This window comes from Colletotrichum aenigma, assembly GCF_013390185.1.
Source record: "Colletotrichum aenigma strain Cg56 chromosome Unknown KSG_Cg56_contig08, whole genome shotgun sequence".
Taxonomy (NCBI): domain Eukaryota; kingdom Fungi; phylum Ascomycota; class Sordariomycetes; order Glomerellales; family Glomerellaceae; genus Colletotrichum; species Colletotrichum aenigma.
In genome coordinates this window covers 3,267,010-3,289,133 of record NW_023500914.1, presented here as the reverse complement: position 1 = coordinate 3,289,133, position 22,124 = coordinate 3,267,010, and the positions used below count along the sequence as shown (strand labels likewise).

The window sequence follows — 22,124 nt, the reverse complement described above, 5'->3', positions numbered from 1 at the left end:
GAGAAATTGCACTCAGACACAACGAGACACATCCTATGCAGGCCCTACACTTTGGGTCTCTTTTCTGTTGTGACGGACACATTCTGGTTCCAACTAAGTAAATTGAGATAAGTCCTCCTCGAGTAGCCCCATCATGTACTGGCTTCCCGAGAACCAGTTTCCTAGCTGCGCAGTTTGCATTGTTGGCTGAGAAACGCCGCCGGTTTCGATCCCTTGGATGGGAAATTCGGCCGGTGGGAATCCAAGCGCGCTGAGGTACACATCGAATTCATCATTTATGGGACCTCTCTCCTCCGATTGCTGCGATTTTGTCTCTACATAGAGAAGCGCCACGTTGTAAAGCATCTGGCAGAGCTGGTGTAGCTTTTCCACCGGTTCTGATAGCGCGCAGGCTGGCCGCAGAGAGGCAACAAAGTCGTTCAGTCGCTTGAGGTCCTCCGCACTGGACGTATCAATCACGTGACAGAAAAGTACGAAGAACGGTGTGAACGGCGTCAGCAGTATCGCCCTAGCGCATGGGGAGGGATGTCAGAAACTCTTGATCACAACAATCGTCTGCGGTCTCATACCAATGGATGTATACGGCTTTTAGGTGACGCCCCTCTTCGGCGATTCTTTGCATGCATTCGAGATGCAATTGCATGGCAAAACGAGCTGTCTCGATGCACTCCAGTGAGAACCGGGTCGAGGATCCTTCGGGGGCAGGAAGGGCTCGATATATCAGGGTCAAGGTTGACTGAAAGGTGAGCTCGTCGCCACGGAGATGGATGTCTAGAATAGACGATGCATTGAGCGCTTTCAGGCCGAAAAGTGCCTGTTCCCGCACGTGTGAAGCCGCAGCCATGATGCTCTTTTGCTCGGCCTCAAGACGGCGAACTGTTTCCAGGCGCTCCTCTTGAGACTGGCCCAGAGCCAAAGGGCTATATCTAAAGACCGGTCAATTGAATATCGCAAAGGTCGATTCGGAGAGCTCAACAGTTGTTCATAGACCCTGTGCTGGATCTCGGCTTGTTTGATCCACGTTGTGATAACGACTCCCCACGGATCCGCCACCATCGTGTTGTCCACTCTCCTCGGCAGCGTGACGTCCCAGTCTTGGATCACAGAAGCTCTCCCTGTCCTCAAAGACAAGGTTTTGTCTAGCATGTATACATGCCAGAACAGCAAGGTTTTGATGTCTCTGGGGCCAGCGCTTTCGCTCCTACTCTGCGAAACGCGGTGGTATCCTAACGTTTGACAGAGACTGGCAGCAGTAGAGGTGAATAACCAAGCGAGAGAGGCTTTCGATACATCGACCGCATACACAGCCTGTTTATCATGTCATTTTCATGTGATCGACAATATAAGACTGCAATGTACGAGGACTCACCGCCACGAGCAGTGCCTCGATGCTTTCCACCTTCGCCGGCAACATTAAGGGCAGACAAGCCAAGGCTATTTCCAGGTTATTTTGACACATGTATTGATACCTCTCAAATTCCTCTCGTGCAGTGGCATCGGAAGCCAGGTATGCCTGCTCCATGAACAAGTAAAAAAGGGCACCATTGACAATGATAAAAGTAGTGTCAGCGAAGGTGTCGGTGCAGAAGTATACCCGACGACAGAGCTCTGCCAGGTCGTCAACATCCAAAAAGGAGCACGCCAATGAGAAGATTCCCGGGGGAGAAGCTATGTGCCACATTAATTATGAACTTCCTGACCACAGTGCGAGGGCGGCTGGTGACCTACCTTTCATGTGTTTGAGCAAGGCAACTACCGCATTCATAGGCGGCATGGGTAGATCAGGCAGGCCACCAGGAGGGAGAGGCTGCTGCGAGCGAAATCGGAACTCTTTGGTTGACGAGACCTTGTTCTGCATGGAAACGATCTGGCGGAGGGATGAAAGAGCGGCGTGCATATTTGGTGGGACATCTTGAAGTGATGTTCTCTGCACGGCATTTTCGATGAAGTCGCTGGCAAACATGGTGTGGGCCGTTAGTGACAGGTCCCCCTCAAAGGCAGAATCAGAGTCTGCGCCGTCCTGAGTGAGCGCGGAGGCATCCCCTATGGTCGAAGCTGACGGGGTGATGTGCCTCGCCCTGGTTGGGTCCCACGAAGGCGCGCTTCCAGGGTTTGTCAGACTCCTCAAAAGCTCCTCAATGTTCGACAGCCGTTCCTCGATCAAGTCGATCTTCTTCTCACTGTAGGTTTGAACGTATCCCGCGTCAGCTTTGGACAACCGGTTTCTTACACACGCGATTCGGGAATATGCCCGGGGAAACCCCTGATCAACAGCGGCATCTCGTGAAGTCTGGATTCGGGACAGGATGACGAAGGGACAGATAAGTGGTAGGGGAGAGGCGTACTATTGAAGGGATATGAGGACGCGATGTCTCTGTTCTTTTGGCTTTTGACCAACGCCGTTTGAGCTGCAAGGGCGTTGAGTTATGCGGCAGTTGGAGCACGGCGAGCTTTTATCACAGCGGATCTGCAACCGAGGCCACAGTAGCCCTAATGTCAGTCGAAACGATACACCATTCACTCACATAAAATGAAATGATTAAAGGAAGTTTGGGAACTAAGATAGGGGTGAAGGGGTGGCGGTGCAGAACAGCATAGGTGCCCAGATCTTGGGAGGTTGTATGGAGCAGGCCTGAGAAGTAGATGGAACGGGACTACCAACTTTGCGGGTACGACACTGATCACACTGTATGGCGAGAAAATGGATTAGCCTTAGTGAAGCGGATGAGCAAGAAAGACGTAGAGTGACAGAAAGGCAGTGGTGAGTGGTGTAGAAGCGAATGGGTTGTCTGAATGTGGACATACTGCTCGACGGAGGCCCTGATCATCGGGGCCCGCGGACCGGGAGTCTGACTCCATCCTCAAAGAGATGGCACTGAGCCGCGTTGTGCCGTGTTACTACTGCGATGTCTAGCAGACTCCGATTCTCTCTGCAGTTATGCTGCAGGCTGATGCACTTTGTCTTTGTAGTACGGGCCCTGAGCTGAGCCTGGACGGAGCCGGGTGAGAAGCGCGGGCAAAGAAGGGCGTAAGCGTCGGTAGAGGGGATGGGAGGTGCAGACGAAGGCGCTGGAATAATGGTCCCGGCGGGTAGGAGAGCGAGCGGGCGGGCGAAATGGAAGGGTTATCACTGTGTCGTTGATACGGTTAGGTTGGGCCACGAGCAAGCCAAGCCCATAGTCGATTGCCTCTGCTTCTCGGCAAAGTTCTCCGGCGGCTGGCTCATTGAGACAACAGTACCTACCTATGGACGGACAATGGGCGTCACCAAGAGTGCGGACGACCGGGGGCGGTGCGGTGCGGTACGATGCGGTGCGATGTACTATGTAGTGGGCCCTGCCTGAGGAAGGTCCGAACGAGACCTACCTAGGTATGGTAGGTAGGCACCTAAGACAACTGGGGAACCTACGAGTGAGGAGGCAGGGTTGTGGCGAGTGAAGCAGTCTGTACACTGAGGTACTGCGTAATTATTGAATACCTTAGGTAAGACAACCAACCTATTTTATGATTTGCTCCTCACTCTCAATCTCTTACACGCTGCACGGACACCCGCGGGTGCCCGAGGAGTGGACGGCAACTCGCTCAATTCACCACACAATTGCGACTACCGCGCAAGCAACATATGACGCATTGAACCATCGCGGTTTTCTCCCGCTTTGCTTAAGCTTTCGTCAGCGCTTCAAGGGTCGTCGCACCAGCATTACCCGCAGCGCAGCACCAGCCACGCTCTTTTACCAACATCTCAACCCCTGCCTTGCCTGTCGAACCCGACTCGACCCCACCATGTCCGAGTTGCTCGCACATCCGCCATCATACCGACCAGAGAAGTGGCAGGCAGCTCGCAGGCAACGTACCCATGGAGTGACAAACTGCTGCAGTAGTCGGCAAGGACAGGGCCACTTGTTCTCTAGATTCTGAACTCAAGAACACTACGAATGTTCGTACCTTCGCAATCTTCCGTCCAGCCGAAACTCTCCTATTCATCTTTGTGCCGGATGTGCTGAACCGAGGCCTATCTGACTCGTCAGCAGCTGTGCGCAGGCCAGTTCAGCAAATCCGTGAGAAGTATCAGTGACGATGGCAGCAGCCATCCAATTTCCGGTCAGCCTCCGGATCGGGATCGGGAATCGGCCCCACCCCGGATCGGAGGTCCACCCCTGGGTAATACCGGCATCAGGCGTACTGGGTGAGGTCTCGTAATCAATCAATCACTCTCTATGACAGAAGCTTCGCGGTTAAAGAGATCGCACATAACGAAACAGATCATCGGTCGCATCTAGAAAGACGAGCCCACCTGTTCTTCCTGTGGGCTCGTCGTTGTCGTCGTCGTCGTGGCCTCCCTCGTTGGTGTTATTGCTCCTACTATCGTTTCTATGACTGATACAATTATCATCGTCGTCTCGGTATACCTGGACTTGCTATTGTTATGCATCAGTCTACAAAGTATAAAGAGGACATAGCCGCGCAGACACAATAAATTTAGAGGCGGTCTCAAAGAGACAATCAATGTACGGATTCAGTGTGCAAATGTGTCTTATCTTATCTCTTATCTTATCTCACTAGACGTTGGAGAACTCCCTCGCGCCTGTGGTGCCCATCCCTGACACTCATTTCGCCCGTCTTCAATACAGCGCCGGCCTTGTGCACTCCGACACAAATACCCTCCTATGCCGCATCGAGGGAGCAGGTGTGATGCAGCGTAAAAGATGTCAGCCGTCACAGTCGGCGGGCATGGATGGCTGGTCACCGCTCCCCAAACGTGCGCGGCTCACCGCGTCACCTCACAACGTCTTCAAGACACAGGCGGTGTTCGCCGCAGGAGATCTTCTTTCCGCTCTTTCCGACGAAATTCTCATCCGCATCTTATCGTGTTTGTCGACATTGGATCTGCTGCGCATAGCTCCCGTATCCCGTCGTTTTCATCGTCTTTCCTCTGATTCACAACTGTGGCGGACGCTATATTATCATCGCTTCGTTCTGCCTCGCGCCCTACGCATACCTGGTTTCCGCGATGGATCCGCCAGGGAAAGCGCGAAGGTCCATTATTCTTCTAGGCGAACGGTATGGGCCGATGGTGGCTGGGGTCGCAGGGGCGGATCTGGGGAATCAGTCGACTGGAAACGCCAGTACAAACTGCGACACAACTGGGCCAGAGGGACGGCAACAGTCGAAGAGCTGAACGTCGGAGACGCATCTCTCCGATATTCCTTGACGAGTAGGACACTGGCTAAAGTGGCCGAAGGCATTGCCGTCACTGTCGATGGTTTCTCTGGGCTACGGGCTTGGGACCTTAAGACAAGGGAATCAATCGCCCAGATCGGTCTGAATGATGGGAACGACAAGACAACCCCGACATGCATTGCTGTCGATGATCAAGCGCTGGATTTCAGGAGACTGGGCGTAGCAGTTGGGTTTCTGGATGGCAGTTTCGGCGTCTGGCAGCTCCATCTCGAAGAAGGTCGCTTTTCGAGGAGATACAAGCAGGAAAAGTCCACCAATGGAAAGTTGGTTGAAATCGCGTATCAACACCCCTTTATTTTGACGGCTACTGAGTCAGTTCTGGTATCGCTGTACAACTTCCAGCAACCGTCTCTGAAACCAACAAGCGAACATGCATGGCAAGAGAAAGAAACGGGCTCGGATGAAAGTGAGATTGAGGCAGGTTCCGAGAGCGCCACGCTTCGAGGATCAGAGTGTGAAATGGAACAATACATTCTGAAGAAGAGCCGGTCTTCAAAAGCAGCAGACAGTCAGGCTGGTGGCCGAGCGGTGGTATCTCTTCAAGCCCCAGTTCTGATGACATCTCTACAGTCACATTCATCGAGGGCCCCGTTGGCACTATCTATCCGGCAGACGGCATCCACAACCATCGCATCAATTGCTTATACTTATTCCACTCGTGAGGGGTGGTCTATCGGTATTCAGGACCTTCACATACGACGACACGGTGTGGGTGGACTGTCTACGGCCGAAGTCATATCCACGCGACTTGCTTTCACGACCTCGATCACGGCTTCTTGTTCGACTTCAATGGGCTCCGACAGAGACGACTCAAATGCCCAGGCGCCGATTGTGCAAGTGGAATGTGGCCCGACAGCCCTCTGTTATAACCATCCCTATCTACTGGCGGCCATGGCGGACAACACGCTGGTCCTCCACGTCTGCACGTCGAACGCCACAAAGCTTTCGGTATCGCCAGGTATCCGTCTCTGGGGACATACCTCAGGCATCAGTGACGCCGAGATAACGGCACGGGGTAAAGCTGTCAGTGTCAGCAGCCAGGGAGAAGAGATCCGGGTCTGGGAACTCGAGGGACGGGTCAGTGGGAAAAGCATCGAAGTTCAACCCAACTCAATTGCAAATGGCGCCCTCACATCGGCATATGGACCCTGGTCGGGACCAAGTTCAAGTCGATGTAACGACCGACGCAGTTGGGTCGGCTTCGATGACGAGATGGTCCTCGTGCTAAAGGAAACAAGTGATGGTAGGGAAAGCCTCATGATGTACAACTTTTCGTGATGCCGCCGGCGAGGAGTCACAGTTATTGCATAGCAAGGCTACGAGATCACATTTGGAATACCGTTAGGCAGCCGCCACGCCATGTCTTCTGTCTGCTGCCGATGGCGAGAATCTGAAATTCACGAAGCAAGAATGCGAAAGCTTTGCCGCGCGGTCTCTCTTAGCTGCCTTCTTCGCAGAGTGATTACGGTCATGCCGGCGTGGATGTCTACATACTGCCTGCCCGAGGTGCTGTCCATGGACTATGACTCTACGAAAGAGGATTCTACCCTGAAAATCTGCGAATAACATACTGCGAGACTTTCTCTAGGCTCGGCTAGGATGCGACTTGTCGGTTCTTGGACAATTACAGGAGCATGTGCTGTTCTCTGTTGGCAATGAGAAAACGAATGGCTAGGTCCAGTGGAAGGCATGATCATTGTGAAGATCCTACTGAGGACCACAAATTATAGGTCTATTTGGAAGCCTGGCATATTTCGCTCGCCAATTCGTTGTCTCGCCTCAAAGACGGATTACGAGCAGGCGTGGTTGCTACCGCGAATTGGGAAGAAATGAGCGAGGGTTCGCAAGAGGTCAACCCGCATTTTGTGAAAGAATATGTAAATACATGTTCGCAATTCCGCAACGATGACTTGGTTAAGGAGAGGTGACAAATTTGCACCTGACTTTAGCAGGCAGACACACAATCAACCCTATGATGATGAGGATCCGGGCCTTGTCGCATGGATCCTCGCCATGCGTCCGCTTGTCAACCACGGCGCCGATGGGATTTCCATAATGTAGACGCGCTTTTGTTTCAAACCCGGGCCGGGCTGGGCTCGATGAAGAATTCTCTTGAGCAGCCGATGACCAGTACACCTCGTTATAGAGCCTTTGAATGTGACAACAAGACAAGAAATGCACACGAGAAAGGCCCTACGCGTGCGGGAAAGCAGATAGGGAGAGTGTTGGTTTGCGCAGATGCGATTGATAAGATTAGATCTGGTCTCAAGCGGCTAATCAAGCTTTGATGCTCAAGCCTGCTCAGTTTATTCAAGAAACAGTCTTATTTTTTTTTATTTTTTTTCCCCCCGTGCGAGGATTGGTGAAAAGTGTTGTCAGGGTTCGAGCAAATCGCTCTCCTCGCTAGGCCGTGAAAGGCGCATTTGCAATATGACGTACCGCGCATTCTCACCACTGTGAGCCTGATGTATAGCATCCGAGGACGAGTTTCGACGAGGCCTCTCTTCTGAGAAAGCTAGGGACTTCTCCATACATTTCAGACTTGCTGGATAAGGCAGGTCGTTTCTGTGTAGAGACATTGGTTTTCGGGCCAGAAGCCCAGCCAAAGTACTTCATTGGAAATGGGCGTACGCTTTGACATGTGAAATTGATGTGCCCCTCACTTGGTGGTTGGTGGCCTGGTAGTCACCTTATGAAATTGACATGGGGTCGGCGAAGAGAAATAGAGGGGTGATAAGGATAGGGGGGCCATGCGCTCTCGCTGCTTCTTCCCAAGGCACCTTGACCAGGGTGCCAGGGTAGTGGGTAATTCAGCAAGCGACTTACATAGTACGCAGTACTGTACACGGAGTTGGATGGGCTTTCTGCAATGCCGATTTAGCTCGAGACGGCATTGTTGCGTATCGCGCGTCTCACCAAAATCCATGACAGAGAGCAAGGAGGCACAGGTCAACGAACCCCTCCCCAAGCCCCATTGACTTTGATCCTACCCCTCTTTGAACCCCTCGTCGCGTTGGAACTGGAACCAATTCTCATGATCAGATCACTGCGCTAAAGGAGGAGGCAGTTCCATGGACGGATCGCTATCAGGCGAGTACGAACAACCTATGCAGAACTACAGATAAGACGGGCTCGCTGTAGCTAAAACACTGCGAACTGGGGTTGGAAAGGCGGGCAATCCGAGGCACGAAGCGCCATCGTGCCGTTTGGTCCGTTCTAATCATCGCTCACCAAATTCCGGCGGCGCGGGTCGGTCATCCCACGAGACCACACGCCGCAGGCTGTAGAGCGACCAACCAGCCGCCCCCGCCTTTGCGGTTGATGGATGTATCAAGGATGTTAGCAGAGAAGATGGACGGGGAGGAGGGTGGTTAGGCAGGTCATGTGGCAGTCATTGCTCACACCCAAAGGGTGTAGTGGTCGTCCATACATGTAAAGGAAGACGGTCCAAGGCAATCCTAACGCTGTGAGGTGTACGACAGACGAAGGCCACTTGGTTCAGAAAGCGATACGCCTCGTTATCGTCGTAATCAGTGTCGATCGATGTTGCGCAAGTGACACAACTCCGACGGGACCCTCTACTACAGACGGGCGCGTGCTATCGATGGCGCCCGTTCCCACTATCGATAAGCCTCTAAAGCCTGCCGCAAGTGAGACATTCAACAACAGGGTGTCAAGGGGAGAGAACAAACACGGCAAAGGTCGCTTTGTTTTCCCTCCAACACATGAGCATCACTAACTTCTTTTTCCAGCCGCGGCGAGCTTGTTTCTCGGGGCGGCATTCAAAACTCGAGTTGTTTCTCCCTCTCCGCTACCCGCGAGAACCGCGAAAGAGGGCCAGTTTGTGTTTAGCCTTGCGCTTCGACAGATGCCCAAACAAGATGCACGTTGCGAAGTCTTCTCATACTCTGTTGGCGTATGTCGACTTGTCGCTTTGCCCATGGAAAATTCAGGATGGGCGAAGTCCGTTGTGACTAGGTCACCCCACCCCCATTGGCTAATGATGCGCATATTTTGGGACCAGATCCCCCATCAGCAAGCTCCGGATCTGTCGTGCTGCAGGTGCTCCGACGGGTTCAATGCCAGATTTTCTCAGGGATTGTGGCCACCCCAGAATGCCTCTGACAATGGTCCAATGGCTGGCGCGCTGGTGGGAGAAGTTAGTAGACGGCCGTGGAAGCGCTGCGGCAAAACGACGGCCGCAGCTGGAGACTGGAGGAAGCCAGCAACATGACAGGGGCAACACAGGGCCGAGAGATCTAGACTTCAGTGTTGCTTACATTTGTATAAGTATTCCCAGCCTTTTGTGACTCTCACGGGGAAATAGTACAATCGAACCATGGAACAGTACAGAAAGTGATTGTGGGGCAGGAGAGGAAAGAGAGACGGTTGCTGGTGAAGAAGGCCGGGACGGTTAGTGGCGCTGGCTAAGGCACCTTCGCCGTGCTTGAGGGCCTTCCAAGGTTCACTGCTGGGATAGTCCCACAGATGGCGGAGGTATCCGTACCTAGGTGCTGTAAAAGATACATGCGCAGGCACGCAGGATACTTTCTGAGCTGCCAACGGCATGTCTACTTCCCAACGAACAGGTCTAGGTGCCTTGGTACGGATACATCCCTCCCTTATCGCTTGGGCTTCCCAGCTGTGACGTCTTATCGATAAGCAGAAGGGAAGCTAAGCCCGATCAGACCGGGCAGGGAGGGGGTCAAGCGTTTGAAATCATGCGCCAACCACGACACTCAGTCACTCACAGCTTGAGTGGATAAGGTCACATAGGACCACGACGGGACCAACGAAGGAGGCCGCCTTTTCTGGCTCCGTCTCCATCTGGATGTCGACCTGGTCGACCTTGTCGCAGTTTTCCTTGTGACTCACACATGAGTACACCACCAATTTGAAGAATCCTTTCGTTTCTGAGTAACTCTGGGAACAGAAGAGTCATTCGGGCCGCGCCAGCTACCTAGGTGTCACAGTGCACTGTAGACATTGCCCGACCAAGAGTAAGGTACCTGGACACCATATGGTCACCTTGCGAGAAACAGAGCCACTTCTCACGCTCAATGCCGTTTCCAAGGCAGAAACAGTCGCAGACAGACTCACTCATTAATATCTGATTGGCTGGTGTCAATTCCATCAATTGACGGCTGAACATAGTCCGGAGCCCTGCGCGTGGGAGGCAGCCCGTCGCTGCCAACTTCCCTGACCCCGCGCCTGCACAGAGCCCAGCCATTAAGGTACGCCGTAGTTCGTTTCCTCAGGCGCCTGTTGCATTGCGCAATTGAGCGGTCAACAAGCCCCTCATTGGACAATTGCACAATTGCGTGGCGACCGACCCGAGTGTCTACCAAGTACATCGTCCCCACGGCTTCGTTTGTTATGCCTCTGCCACGCTTCCCGCATCAATTGGCAAGTAAGGGCACAAGAGACCAAAGCATTGTGTTCCCCACTCGGCAATTACACGTGTGCGTGTTGGACGGAGGGCTGCTTCCAATGGCCAGAGCTACTGGATTCCTACCGCCGTGCCTCTGCCGCCCTACTGCTGCTGTTTTTTTGTTGTTGTTGCTGTTGCTGTTGTCCGAGACGCTGTCTCCTCTGATGTGATGTCAGGCATGGAACCAGATGCAAGGCACCGTGATCCGAGCAGATTGGTTTCATGACAGGTGTCCCCTGCGCATCGTGCATTTGTTTGGGCCTTTCCGCCGCTGCGCTGGCCCCATTGGATGCGTTGGGCCACGATGAGTTGCATGACCGACAGAAACATGCGCGAATAGCCCCAGGGCCAACTGAGTCTATGGTGCCTGCTTCCACTTCGTCTTGCACTCGGCTTGTACAGCATCTCTGCATTTCTTCTTTTTCAACATAGCTCCACACGATCAAGACAGTCACCGTCGAGCTTGTAGTCACGGTCCGATGGGGCCACGCCTGTCCTCAGATGGGGCCTTCAACAATAGTTCGGACCGGTATCAGAAGAAACATAGGTCCAACCCAATCCGTTCCGAAATGAGGCGGGCAGGCTTGAGCAAAGTCCTCTGGCTTAACTGTCACCAGAAGCTTCCTGGTGCTTTCTCTCAGCTTCTTCCCGTACCATCCCATGTTTTTGCTCGGCGAGACTAAAGGCACCAACACCCTCCCCCCCTTCTCTGTGTCATCGTCGTCAACCGCAACGCCATCTCAACTCTCAGCCGCTCCAGCCCTGTGTACGGTTCTGCAGTCCCGGGCCCTTCCACTTGCCTTTATGTCTTTGGTTTTGTTACTGGGCTCAACGAATGGGGCTTAGACCTTGTATCATCACGCAGGCATACAGTGAGCCATGGATGCGCCGTTATTCAGCCCGCGTCGCAGCTCATTGAGGCCAAGCGGGATCTGTGAACTTTGCCAGCCAGGCACTGTGTTGGAAGACGTCTTGCCTATCCTACGCCTACAAAGTGCAGTGAGGTGGATTGGAACCAGGCGACCACTTGGATTTTGTGCTCCAGCTTCACAATGGTTTGAACCCCTGGTCTTGGGTTCCGATCAGGCACCCAGCTATCGACTTCTAATGCGGCGGGTACGGAGAAGGTTCAGCTTCAAGGCCAAATATCATTGGGTTAAAGTTGGTGGTAAACTGGTGTGCCTCAAGAAAGTGCATCTCATTGGGCATTGAGCGAAAACCCAGTGACTCTTTGTTCGAGACCCGGAATCAGAGACAGGCTGTCACCCGCCCAACCCTCTTGACACACAAGCACACACACACACCCTGGGACTAGGTGCCGTCAGATGGACCGTTCTTGATGCCATGCAGGAGCTAGGGGAGAGAGAAAAGGTTGCTCTGGGGCATAGCATAGCATTGCGGGAACGGAGAGGTCGTTCGTCATTTGATTTGCTGGGCGGGGCTGATTTGTTGGTCGAGCGCGCATCGACGGAGCCACTGCCATGCTGTGATAAACATACTAGCAACTCGTACAGAGTAGTAGCCTACCAAAGACTCTGGGCATAATGTAGGTACGGTGGTAGACGTGGTAGCACTGGTCAATTGACTCAAGGCAGAGTCAATTGAGAGCCATTGGCGATGGCGAGGCAAATTTATGGGGACGTCAGCCAGGAGACATGCGGTTTTCTATACATACATTGCGCAGGCATGTAGCTTCGAGCTCGCCAGACTTACTGCAAAGGAAAGGCTGACGGGACAACTCTTCCTCTTCTTACATCTTACAAGCCATGGCGGCGGGGGAGGGGCAGTGAGGTGAAAGACGGCGACTTTGGGCTATCCTTTGTTTGCAAATGGGATGCGGTGGACGAATTAGCCGGTGCTTTCGGTGGTGGCCTAAGAAAGTACCACCAGCTCAGACAGAGGTACGGATTCGGTAGAGAGTATACATGATGCGCTCCATGCCCAAAAATACCGAACTGAGTGAGGGGCGCTGATGACTCTACCTGACAAAATGCGGTAAGACGCTAGCTGCACCCCCCTGACTGCTCGAGAGGTAGGGACGGTGAGGCGTGAGTTTAAACAATGAGGGAGTGGTGCTATGACTAATCCAGATGGCCGAAGGGCTCCTTCGGGAGGACAGGCAGGTGGTCAAACGGGGGGTGGCGCGTGGGCATGGCCCAGCCAGTCCAGTGACTCTTTCCAACCAGAAACAGATGTCACGGTGCGCTAGAGGAAGGGAAGTCCCACTTTCCACGTCCACGTCCACGTCCACGTCCACCTCACGTCCGCGCCCAGCACGGTCATGCACCATCCACGTCGGTCCCGTCGCGCCTGCCCAAGGCAAAATTAGGTACATGTAAGGTAAGGTAAGGTACCTACCTAGAGAAAGGTGCCTACCTTACCTTGCACCACCTCATACACCCCCAGACTGTCTGTCACTGCCTCGGTGTTTCCCATCTTTGCCATGCCCGGCTGCGGTCTCGTCCTCCGTCCCTGCCGTTCATGTTCGCTCGCTACCTTCCATACCTCCTGTAGGCCTCGCTGCAAGTGGGTAACGGTTATAAGGTACCTAGGTAAGGTAGGTAGGTAACGACGGTCGAAGTTGGGGGATCCATCTTGCAGTCCTTTCGTCGTCGTGTCTGCCTTCAGAAAGGTGCCTACCTCCACGGCAAGGCGAGTGTAAAAGCAGAGCAGGGTACAAACAGTTTGAAGAGGGTACTGCTGGCACTTCCTATCAATGCGGCGAGGACCAGGTACTTTCGCTTGCCGCGAGCAGTACCTACCTACTTACCTACCTCACACTCCATACCTCTGGACTGTAAGGTAAGGTACCTTATGGAGGTAGGTACCCAGACACGGATCTGAACCTACCTACCTTACCTTACCTTACCTACTATGCAGTAGGTATCTAGCAGTGGGCAAGTAAGGTAGGTAGCCAGGTGCCTCCTACCTTCCCTCTTGACCCAACTCTTCCACTTCCTTCCCATCATCCGCTTTGCGCCAGGCTTCGCTTCTTCGCCTTGTTTCCATTCCTTCTTATTCTGCCCGTCGCTTCCTGTCCTGCGCTTCGTCGTCCCGCTTCCTCCTTTCTCCCTTCTCTGCTCGGTTGCTGCATACATACCTACCCTCAAGTATTCTGCTCGTCCCAGTCAACCCGCGCAGGAAACCCGCTCTAAGCCTGTCTTATCCGTCGCCACACCCACCCACCCACGTCTGCCTAAGTACCCTACCGACCTTACCTTACCTCACTTCCCTACCTACTTTCCCTTACACATCGCCCGCTGTTGCCGCCACAAACCGCCCCTCAGCGCCGTATCAATCGACAACTCTTCACTCATCTCCAATTGCGCCCTCGCCCCCCACAGGCCTACCGCTCTGCCATTGCTGAATCCATTAAAGTCAATGGATTTCCACCCTCTCGGTCCATCGCACAAGTAATTGCGTAGCATTGCATTTCTTTTCCCATTGGCGACTCACCACGTCAGCGACCGGTCGCAGTAAGGCGGCAATCAAGCAGTCTCCAGCAGCGGACGTCATCATCCGTGTCCAGGCACCGATATCTAGCAACGACAACATCCCATTGACAACCTCAATTGCACCACAATCAATCCATCCCCCAGTCACACCACTGTGAGGACGAGAGACGAAAGACGAGAGACTGGCTGCCAAATTTTCAATTGCGTCCGTCGTCACCAAGACGCCACACTAATCTATCTTGATTCGGCCGTCTTCCTTTCTCCGAAACCCAATCTCACCTCCGATATCTCCATCCTCGCTTCGCCACCCCCGACGACATATCATGGCTGACAAACCCACCAATTCCATATCTTCCCACTCTCCCGCCACTGCCAACTCAGCTCAAATCATCCAAATCATTCCTTACAGCATGTCCAAATCGCAACCATCCACATTTGCGTCCATCAACCAGACAATGGATGCCAACTACGCCAATATCCCCTCTCAGCCTGCAGTGGCTCGGGACTCTTCCAAGAAGGTCTTCGACATCAGTAGCCTCATGTCGCCTCCCGAAGCTCAGCCTTACGATAGCTTTTCACAAGGTCAACAGCATGCCTCGTCGGCATCAGTCATTCACCGGAGCCATGGGTCGGCGAAACCTAGTATGCCCATGTCCCCCCCTGTCTCGCCATACATCATAGATTCCGCAAATGGTCCAGCTCCCGATATTCCGGCGGGCATGTCAAAGGATCCTATCCTGTATCCTCGCGAGGAGACAGCATCGAGCCCAACCCAGCCGCCTCTGTTTCCCACGACCGAAGCGATCGAGCATCGCCGCATCGTTGACGAGCACATCGGCGCCCGTCCCCCGGGTCTCTTTCGCGAAGGTTCGCCTCCTCAACCAGAAGATTATGAGCTGCTTCTGCAATGCAAGTCTCGGGCAATCGAACTTTTCAGCAGGGACAGAAAAGCCTGGTTCGAAAAGGAACGCGACCAAGTCAGGGCCGATCGGAAACTGAACAGCGCCCGCTGGAATAGCGTCGTGCGATATCAGACCATTGCCCCCGCCAAGTCCGTACCTGCCAAGACGACGAAGCCGCTCTCTGCCAAACCAAAGATTACTTCCTCTGCAAACCCCAAGACCGATCGAGTTGTGAAACCTTCGCAGGCTCCTCGGCCCGTTCGCAACAGTCCTCCCACCCGGCATGTCCGTCGTGTTAGTGCTACGCCGGACCCCACCCGCCGCGTTGTTGCTCCAAACAGAGAGGACCGCGATTTCGCAGCGTTGCCCGACTACTGCCCACCGGTGTCTTCTCTGCCTGATAAGTCGAATTCTCTGAAGGTTGACTGGAAGGGCGCTCCCATAGATCTGAGCGACGATTCAAACATCAACCTCCTTCACCCGGACGAGGCAAGCCTGGCAGCCAATCTCCGGCTCGACTGCGCTACATATCTCACCAGCAAGCGTCGTATCTTTGTCCGCCGGCTGGAGTGTGCCAAGGTCGGAAAGGAATTCCGCAAGACCGACGCTCAGCAAGCTTGTAAGATCGACGTCAACAAGGCTTCGAAGCTATGGACTGCGTTCGACAAAGTTGGCTGGTTGGACCTCAAGTGGATGAGCCAGTACATCTAAATATCTGATCGATGCCTTTTCTCTTTCGATAGGTCATCCGGTATGACTGATCGTCCTCTTATTAGGCAATCATACCTGCCACCTTTGTCTTTGTTACGACGACGGCTTATGATGACATTGGTTTTTTCACGACTTCAGCCATATATCATGATACACAGGCTTTCACGATCAGGTTTTCAAGCACTGTTTTTACTCGAGTTTCGGATCATTGCATAAGCTGCTTCGGTTTTGGGATTGTCTGATGAATATCTTGAGGCAACGAGAAGCAGTTGGCCAGTTGCCCATTTCATACCCTTAGTCCATTAGGACGGGCGCATTTTACTCATATCTTTTACCCCGGTTTTTTGAAGGGTTTGCCTCACATCAGCATCATACCACGGACGCTGCCTCAACATATCAGAGCATTAGGGATTATTACCACGATACCCGGAGTGCGACGGAAATCTGATGACCCCAGTCATGTCACCCCCGCTCCACACACGATTTTCCTTTGTTGGTTTCTCGGTTTCGATTTTGCATTTGGGTCAATTGGACATCATACCCCTTTTTCCTGAAATTGTGACGGACAACATCGGTTCTTGGTCCGGCATACTTGGGTTTGGCAGTTCTAGTGGGAGGGTTTATGGATGTATCCCGTAGACAGATTGTTTGCTTGGATGTTCGTTCTTTCATGAACACTGTTCAGTTCATCAGGATGAAACAAACTGAGCCAGAGAAATTCACACATAACATGTACACGGAACGTAGAATGCTAGATGGTGATGCGTCGATGACGATGATGACTTTTTGTGCAGGTGGTGAAGGGGACTCAGCAGGGAAACAAGCGATGATTACAGAAGACGGCGAGAGGTCGCTGTTGTCGATGGAATGCATCCACCCTGGTTCAGCCCTACGAGAACGGAAGAAAAAAAATTAAAGAAAATGACCAAGTCCTTTTTTGGAAAGGGGGTGCCGTTGAGGGTGAACCCCTGCGCTGGGCGACGGGCTCTTAGCGGAGCACTCGGCTGGATTGATCGACGACGCTGGCGGGACGTTCGGATCGAGACCAACGCAAGCAAGTGTCAAAAGCCCTTTGATTCGTAAGTACCCTGACTACTGCACCATCATGTCGGCGCGGCGGGGCCACCCCGGGAGACATCAAGAGCCGAAAGCTTAGGCGCAACCTTGGAACATTGGCGCCGTGGCTTAACGGGGAGGGTAAGGTGAGGTGAAGTGATGAATTAAATCCATGCTGGATGACTCTGAGGACATGATCGATGCCATTCATCGTTTCCAATCCAGACTACCCAAGTGAGGCAGCGTAGCCAGCGATATTTCATATCGGTGGGCGTGGCCTCGATATAGTGTCGATTCTATACTATCGTAGGGAGTTGAGAGTGAGAATGGTTTGACCGTGAGGGCATTCCCGTTCAGGATGCGACCTAACCTCGTTCATCCCGAGTCACACGCAGGTAAGGAGATGGGATAGCCTTGTGGCAACAGGCGTTTTTCCTCTTCTTCCCCCCGAGCAAAGCCAACAGAAACAAACGCTGCCTGTATTGGGAAATTTTCTGTGGCTGCAATGGCGCATAGGAAGTGGAGAGGCCTGTCGTTCGTTCGATGTTCGCACCTTGGCGAAGAGGAGGGAGAAGAAAAACTCGCACCTCCGTCAGTCCATTCCTTCCGCTGCGGGTGGCCCCTACCATCCCGGCGCCTCGTGCGCTTGTACGCAGTAGGTAGCATGAGGCAAGGACGCGGAAGGTTACCTAGTAATGTGGGTAGTCCAGGTAAGGTAGACAGCGGGCAGCCGCGCCGAACGGATACCTGGTCTCCGGCCAACCTCAGGTACCCGTGCCTTAGGAAGCGTCGTCACCACGGGGGTGTGCAATTATTGTGTGGTTATCCACGCCTGAGGTAAGGTAAGGTAGGTAGATAGACACTTGGAAAAGACCATCATGGCCTGAGGCAAGAGAAATGCATCACAAGTACGTCGATAAGCTATCGATAAGACTTCCAGCATCCGCATCGATGTCGCATGCCGTCGGGGTTCCCAACTCACACCTACCCAACAGCGCTCGGACAAGTTCGTAGAACGTTCTTCATCAAGTCAAACACGGCGCAATGATTGTGGTTCGACTCCTCCCATGCACACGTCCTACCGATTGAACACCTTGGAGATGAGTTGAACCATCCCTCTGGTTCTGATTACCACTGTAGGCCTAGATCGATCGAGTTCAGCATGGCCCGCGGCGGTTGCTCATGCTCGTGAGGCAACGCTGGGTCTCCCTAGATCTCGTTCATTCTGTATTCAAAGAGCCAAGGTCATTTCTCCGCCAAGAATATTCGTCTATGAGGGCGCCAATGTTTGCATTCCTAGTCCTAGTCGTGTTGCGCCTGTCTGCGCCTCTCTCCAATCACCGTCCGCTCAGCCTGCTGGTTCACCAGTCCCTCGAATCCAGAAGATCTTCCTCGGTCGTAAGGCTGGTAAGTCCTGATGCGACGTAACCTTCGCCAGACGATCGCACACTGTGGCTACTGAGCACGTTCGAGGCCATGCTCCCAGCTAGCTCTCTGCAGGGGCCTCTGGGCCAAAGTCAGTCACAGATCAGAAACGGGGAGACGAGAGATTGCCTTACCCATGACATCTTCTATCACAAAGCGCCCCATGGACAATTTCCCGTCGTCCACACGCCACGCCACAGCCCCCTTTACTTGCGAGCTTCTCCCACTCATCTGGTTTGCTGATGTGGATCTCTGTACCATGCGCCTCGCAGAAGATGGGAATGTATTCAGTTCGCAAACCGCCTATCTTGTCCAGAATCCCGCCCCAGATGGGTCGAGCTGATGATAGGGCGAGGTTCTGAGCATTTCCAAGCACCACGAGAAGGCGACGTGGTCGGCTGAGGGCGACGATGGCTCGCCGCAGGTCTTTCACAAAACCGGCATCCGGCTTTCTGCGGTCTTCGGGGCTGCGAGTGACCGAAATGAGTATCACTTCGTTCTCCTTGCCTTGATATCCATCCACCGTCTGTACTTCGGGGCCGGCCTGCTCGTAGCCATCCGTGCTTTGACGCCCAGGAAGCTGGCACTTCCGGCGAAGAGCATTCTCGATGTAAGTCCTTTGGCCACTGTAGAAGGTCAAGACAGTGATATCCGATGGCCTAGTCCCGTTGGACACCAGATGTTCGTAGAGCCCAACGACCATGCCGGCCTCGAACGTGTTGAATTTGCTGGCGTAGCGGTTGGCCGACTCAGGTTCCTGGTGGTCAAACCACAGTAAGCGTTGTGACCCCATCCCCGGGACCGCATCCTGGGCCCGAGTGCAATCGTGGTCGACCAGGAGCGGGTACCAGCCACTGAGAAGTCTGCGGATTTCCGGTGCCATTCGTCTTTGGATTTGAAGGCTCGAATACTCTACCCCCCCTTCTACTAGCCTCTGGAACAGAGACACATGGAGGTTGAAAGGAGGTTTACTGAGCTCTAACACGTCCGCATGAGGTGCGAGCTGCATGTGGTCGCCGACAAGTATTATCTGCTGCAAAGTTGGAAATAGTGCAGCGGTGATATTCGCCTCCCGGGTCTCTGCGGCTTCCTCAATCATCATGACCCGGGGCTGCATAGCTGCGATGAGACCACGGTACTTGGTGAGGCCAGTCGTGGTACATCCGATTATACGAGCCCCCGATTCTTTGATGGTTTCAATGTCTTCCTGCCATCTGACTACCTTCAATTCTCGGGTAATATCGTTGATCTTCTCAAACACTCTCGTCAGAGCCACTCGAGTGGAAGCAATATAGCGTTGTTCCAGGTATTGATAGACCATTCCGCGATAATGGGTGGGAATATTCCAGAGACTGTCGTGGTTGGCCAGTAGTCTCCGGACAATAGCTTCGCTGTTGTTGTCGGCGCTCTTGGGAATCTTCATCGTATGCCAGTGAGATATCAACATGGGTTTCCCCGAGAGTTGCTCCTTTCTCACATTCGTGTAGAAGTTGTGCTCGCCCTCTTCGGGGCCGAGAACCCCCCCGGCACCGTTATCGGATATGAAGGGCACATGGATGCTCTGATGTGGCCCAATTGCGAGAGTCTCATTCCCTAGCCAAGGACCGAACGGATGGCGTGACACCTCGCCGGCAATGGTGTTCAGAGACCCAGTCCAATTAACCATGATGGAGGCACACTGCCGCAATGTGATCAAACCAACCACCTGTAGATGTTCAGGAAGTATGAGCTGCTGGCGAAAAGGAGGGAAACAACGCTGGAGAAGAATCTTGGCCTGGGACTTGAGAAAGTCAAGCCGTTTCTGAAACCGATCCCTTCGCCGTGCTTTGCCTCGATGTATCGCCCTGAGATTGAACAAGGTACGCTGGAAAACCGCGTCATCTTTGGCCTGGCCACCAAGACGGATGAAGTTGACACCTTGCTTATGGCAGCGCGACAACAGCTCATTGACAGTATCATTCTTTTGGGCGGTTATGATGATTGGGACATTGACCGGCTGTGTGCTGAGCAAAACCTTCAATGCCGCCATGGATGTGTGTGTTTTGCCAGTCCCAGGAGGGCCTTGAACGATAGAGAGCTCCTTAGTGATCATGCTTTGCAGAGCCATCAGCTGCGATCCGTCAAGACCAGTCTTGTTCTCGATGTGCTCGGGTATATCTCCTTGGGTGGGGATGTTAAGCCGCTCAATGTTGGCATCGACACCATGGTAAAGTGATGAAATATCCAGCAAAGATCGGTCTCGAGACAAGCAGGCAGGTCTTGTAACAGGTTTTGCCCCCTTCGTCAGATACTTGTCAAATGGTGACCTAGACGCCGTTAACACTTTTCTTGACTATAGCGTGAGCCATCTCGGAACTGACTCTTCTTTCGCTGCCTGCTTCAGACCTTCCATGACATATCGAACCGCTTCAAAGTAATTCGAGCGGGCCTCGATCATGACATATTCTTGATCAGGCTCCATGATGCTTGCGGCAACTTCGGGATCGCGAATTTCCAAGTCCAGCGGAGGCGGCGTTTCTGGGCTGTCAATAGCCTCGTCATAGCGACCCGTCACAACAGCGACAATGCATCCTTTTTCGAAGTTGTCTGGGACAGGTGAGAGTGCCACGACTGTGCCGGGAACAAGTCGCTCAGATGCGGACCAGTTGACGAGCTGTCTAGTCCGCACGGCAGAAAATGTGACGCGCACCATGACCCCAAGACGAATGATGTTGGCGCCACGAACATAAACCTACAGAGTCACAAAAATTAACTTCCGTCGACTCTGTGAAAGTACTCCCTTGCGTACCTGGGTGTAGATACAAGTTTCAGTGCTCTCGGCCATGTCGGGTGCTGACTTGTAGTTCTGGACGGCCCTGCGAAGCGGTTCAACCCCTTCGTGACGTAGAACACTGTGCTGGAATCTAAGATACTGATCCTTGCTTGGGGAAGCTGTGTTGAGACTGCTGGGACTTGGCGTCTTCCCAGTCGCCGTCATGAGCTCCTCAGCCACAGGCAGCTCTGAAATACGGCGCCAGCCTGTTCCACCTTCGGGGTATACATGAGAGCGAATGATGGTTTCTAGCCTATCTGACTCGGTGGCTGGACCTGGCATCCCTCCAATAGGTAAGTGAGCTATCAATCTATGAGCTGAGGCTGAGGGGACCGAGTCACACGCAAGAGAGTTCAACCGGGCTCAGCAGAAAAGCGTGGTTGAATTGTCTGTCAAGAAACCGACTGGGTAGTTATAAGCAAAAGTGCACTCAAGAAAGAAGCGGGTATGTGGAAACACCCCATTTCGGCCCCTGGGAAAGGGAGAGTGCATACAACCGTCAGCGTTTGCCTCATACCACGAGCAATCTTTCCACAGGCGTCTCCTGCCAAAGACTGCATGTCAGGTCAGTGATATTGAATATTGCGACATTTCGGTCATCTCGATGGCAACTGATTGCAATTAGCCCCGAGATAGAATCATCAAAAACAGTAACGTTTGGCTGACAGTGGAATTTCTCCTTTCCAGGGAAAAACAGCCTGGACCAGTGGGATGTTGTTTGTGACAAACGAGAGAGCTATTGGCTGGTCTCTCTTGAATTACGCAAATCTCCATGTCTGCCGCTCAAACGGCTCATGACCGGCTGGGTACAGCTGCAGGAAGCAAGCGTGGTTTGCCAACCGCACGAGATGGCGTGAAAGCGCCTTTGCGGCTGATGTCGCCGGCGCCCACCGATAACGTACCGGAGACTGGCGGTCCACTTGTGGCCCGGACCACCGGTAGCGGTCCGCCCGTCTGCGGGTCAACAGGCGGCACCTTTACTGCGTGGCTGGGGGTACCCATCTCCACTCCCACTGTACGCTGCCCAGGGTCAGTGCATACCGCTCCCCCGCTAAGGTCTGCCCGGCGAGCTTGCTTTGCTCCAACACTAC

At 53.4% G+C, this 22,124-nt stretch overlaps 3 protein-coding genes across 3 annotated transcripts; 1 reads left to right on the top strand and 2 right to left on the bottom strand.

Annotated features, from left to right (window-relative positions):
* Positions 1-93: 93 nt before the first annotated feature.
* CGCA056_v012359 (putative transcriptional regulatory protein) lies at positions 94-2,280 on the bottom strand (the record flags this gene model as incomplete). The annotated part of the gene is made up of 6 exons (XM_037327603.1): positions 94-508; positions 570-926; positions 977-1,308; positions 1,370-1,668; positions 1,729-2,180; positions 2,231-2,280. The coding sequence occupies 6 exons, from the start codon at positions 2,278-2,280 to the stop codon at positions 94-96; spliced, it is 1,905 nt and encodes a 634-aa protein (XP_037174080.1).
* Positions 2,281-14,537: 12,257 nt separating this feature from the next.
* CGCA056_v012358 (SWIRM domain-containing protein) lies at positions 14,538-15,740 on the top strand (the record flags this gene model as incomplete). Its single annotated transcript, XM_037327602.1, has 1 exon — positions 14,538-15,740. The coding sequence occupies one exon, from the start codon at positions 14,538-14,540 to the stop codon at positions 15,738-15,740; it is 1,203 nt and encodes a 400-aa protein (XP_037173742.1).
* Positions 15,741-18,157: 2,417 nt separating this feature from the next.
* hrr1-1 (Helicase required for RNAi-mediated heterochromatin assembly 1) lies at positions 18,158-21,045 on the bottom strand (the record flags this gene model as incomplete). The annotated part of the gene is made up of 4 exons (XM_037327601.1): positions 18,158-18,302; positions 18,356-20,527; positions 20,582-20,952; positions 21,010-21,045. The coding sequence occupies 4 exons, from the start codon at positions 21,043-21,045 to the stop codon at positions 18,158-18,160; spliced, it is 2,724 nt and encodes a 907-aa protein (XP_037174083.1).
* Between the last annotated feature and the right edge of the window lie 1,079 nt (positions 21,046-22,124).